The sequence below is a fragment of the Austrofundulus limnaeus genome, unplaced genomic scaffold, assembly GCF_001266775.1.
Source record: "Austrofundulus limnaeus strain Quisiro unplaced genomic scaffold, Austrofundulus_limnaeus-1.0 Scaffold405, whole genome shotgun sequence".
NCBI lineage: Eukaryota > Metazoa > Chordata > Actinopteri > Cyprinodontiformes > Rivulidae > Austrofundulus > Austrofundulus limnaeus.
In genome coordinates, this window is record NW_013952807.1 from 401,641 (window position 1) to 403,996 (window position 2,356).

A 2,356-nucleotide genomic window follows, 5' to 3' on the forward strand; every position below is an offset into this window, starting at 1 on the left:
TCGTGAACAAGATCCCCAGATACTTAAACTCCTCCACTTGAGACAGGGCGACCCCCCTGACCCGGAGAAGGCACTCTGCCCTTTTCCGGCTCAAAGTTCTCCTTTTTAAATTTAATTGGTGCATTTTAAGTGCATTTATTTATTTATTGGTCCATTTCTATATTTCTGCTTTTATTTCTAATATGACAGTTTTGGTCTTCCATACCCTGCTGGTACCTGGTGAGGTGAAGAACACGGCTCGCAGGTCTTCATTGTGGGCCACTTGGAGAACTTCTGCTGTGACATTCACTCGCCTGCCAGCCACCGGAGGAACCCTTCGGAAGTCCAGGATTCTAAAGCAAGAACGCATTGTTATCTTTTTCATCTTGTTAGACTGGAATTTGTTCTTATTTCAAGAAAACTTACTAAGTGRAATTGTTTTAATYCATTGGCAGATTATTTCACTTAATCTGAGTCTGAGTCTTCTCAAATTCATCAAATTAAGTGAAATAATCTGCCAATGAATACGACAATTACAAATCTTCAAATAAGGAAAATAAAGAACACATTGKGCTCTTGTTTAGTATGTAAGTCTCACAATGAGATAAAAAAAACTTTTTAGCTAGATATAAAAGAAAATGTCAGATAGAATAAGAATTATCTGTTCAAAAAACAAAGGTAATTTTTTTTTCTATTTAATTTGACTGGTTTGTCAGAAATGCAGCTTCCATCATGTGTCATTATGAGCTGAAGTGCTTGGAGGGGAGCTGTGTGTCTCAATCATCTCTCACAAACAGTAATCAGTCAACCTGTGTGTGGAGCTCAACTGCTGTTAGTCCACAACCCCTGATTGCAAGATGAGTCAGTCAGACACAACAGACACAGCACTCTGAGTCCGCTGCCATCAACAACACGCTAAATTTAAAAAAAAACTGTAGGTTTCCACATTTATACCTGAGCAAATTTTGAGCAGTGAGGAACAACAGATTTATTTTTACCAGCGGAGCTATACGACTTTCTCCATGATGCTCCACTTGATACATATATAAACTTTATGTAATGGACACAGAGAAAAGAAAAGAAAAGAAGAAAAGAAAGATAAAAATGGAGAAAAAAGTTTTAAAGAGAAAGAAGCATAGAGAGAAGACAAGAAAGCAGTCTGCCTCTCCACCTGCAGAGAGAGAAAAAACCAAGAACAAATCCAAACAGAGCATTTAAACGAAGCGTTTCAGAAAGTGGCATTACGTTTATCACTGCTTGGAGCTTCTTAATGATACCGTCTGGCTCAGATGACTGTTTTTAACAGTGAATCACCTCACAGCAGCTCAAAGTGCAGCCGTGTAAAGATGTGTTGAGTCTGCACCCAAACACAGAGCAGCAGGTTGAGAAATCCTCGACAGAGTAAACTGTTGGCAGGAGGAGACTTTTTCAAACTTGTTTGTCTTTTTTTTAATATTATTATTAATAAGAAACCTGCTGTCTCTGTTTCACAATCACAAACCTGCTGTGAAGATTTTTTTTCTCTCTAAAGTCAAACAAGTAAAAATATTTGAAAATAACCAGAAATAGATGCAAACAAAATAAAAATAAAAAACTGTTGTTCGATCAGTCTCTCACAGTATGACAAGCTCTCACACTCAGAGAGGGAGAGAGAGAGCTGTGAATGACTCTCAGCTGCATCAACTTTTAGCACAATTATCTGTAAAACTGGTTGATTTAGAGCCATTTTCTTGGTATTTTAAGGTTGATCAACTGTGCCAGCCATCTTGATTTAATAGATGAACAAGCAGTGATTATTTGCTGAGTGTTTCATTTAAATCCATCTGAGATATCACAAGATATTTTGCTAACAGAYATGCCAGAGAGGTCCAGAAAAGTCGTCTCAAGATGTTGTCAGGAAGCAAGTTGTTTGTGCTTCATCAGGATCTGGTGTTTAAACATCTGTGGCTGCATCTAAAGTGGCCTCAGAACCCCTAAAATGCGACCTGAAACACCACCCCCCCCCCCCAACACACACACACACACAACATAAGAGCCAGCTGTCAAAATAACAACATGCTGAGTCAGCGGTGGTCTCAGCTCAGCCAGCTAAAACACGCTCTCAAAGCGAGGGATTCGTAAAGACGGTTTTCAGAACTGGTGGGAGGAAAATTTRTAAAACTGTGCAAAAGTTCAGATTATTAATCTACTCTGCTAACCACGAGCCAGATTATCAGCTACATTGATGCACCTGTCCAGGTGAAATGCTGCGATCTCTGCATTGTGTCTCTGGAAGTCAACGAAGTAGAAGAAGTCCTCTGGAGTCTCCTCTTCCCTCTGCTGTCTGGGACACACACACACACACACACACACACACACACACACACACACACACACA

General features: G+C 39.7%; 1 protein-coding gene across 1 annotated transcript in view; it reads right to left on the minus strand.

Moving 5' to 3' along the window:
• Nucleotides 1-2,356, minus strand: part of fam20a (FAM20A golgi associated secretory pathway pseudokinase) — a gene marked incomplete at its 5' end in the record, with an annotated part of 17,884 nt that overhangs the window by 7,910 nt on the left and 7,618 nt on the right. The window contains 2 exon segments of the mRNA XM_014024040.1: nucleotides 217-332; nucleotides 2,210-2,302. Of these exon segments, the coding sequence (XP_013879494.1) occupies nucleotides 217-332; nucleotides 2,210-2,302 (209 nt within the window).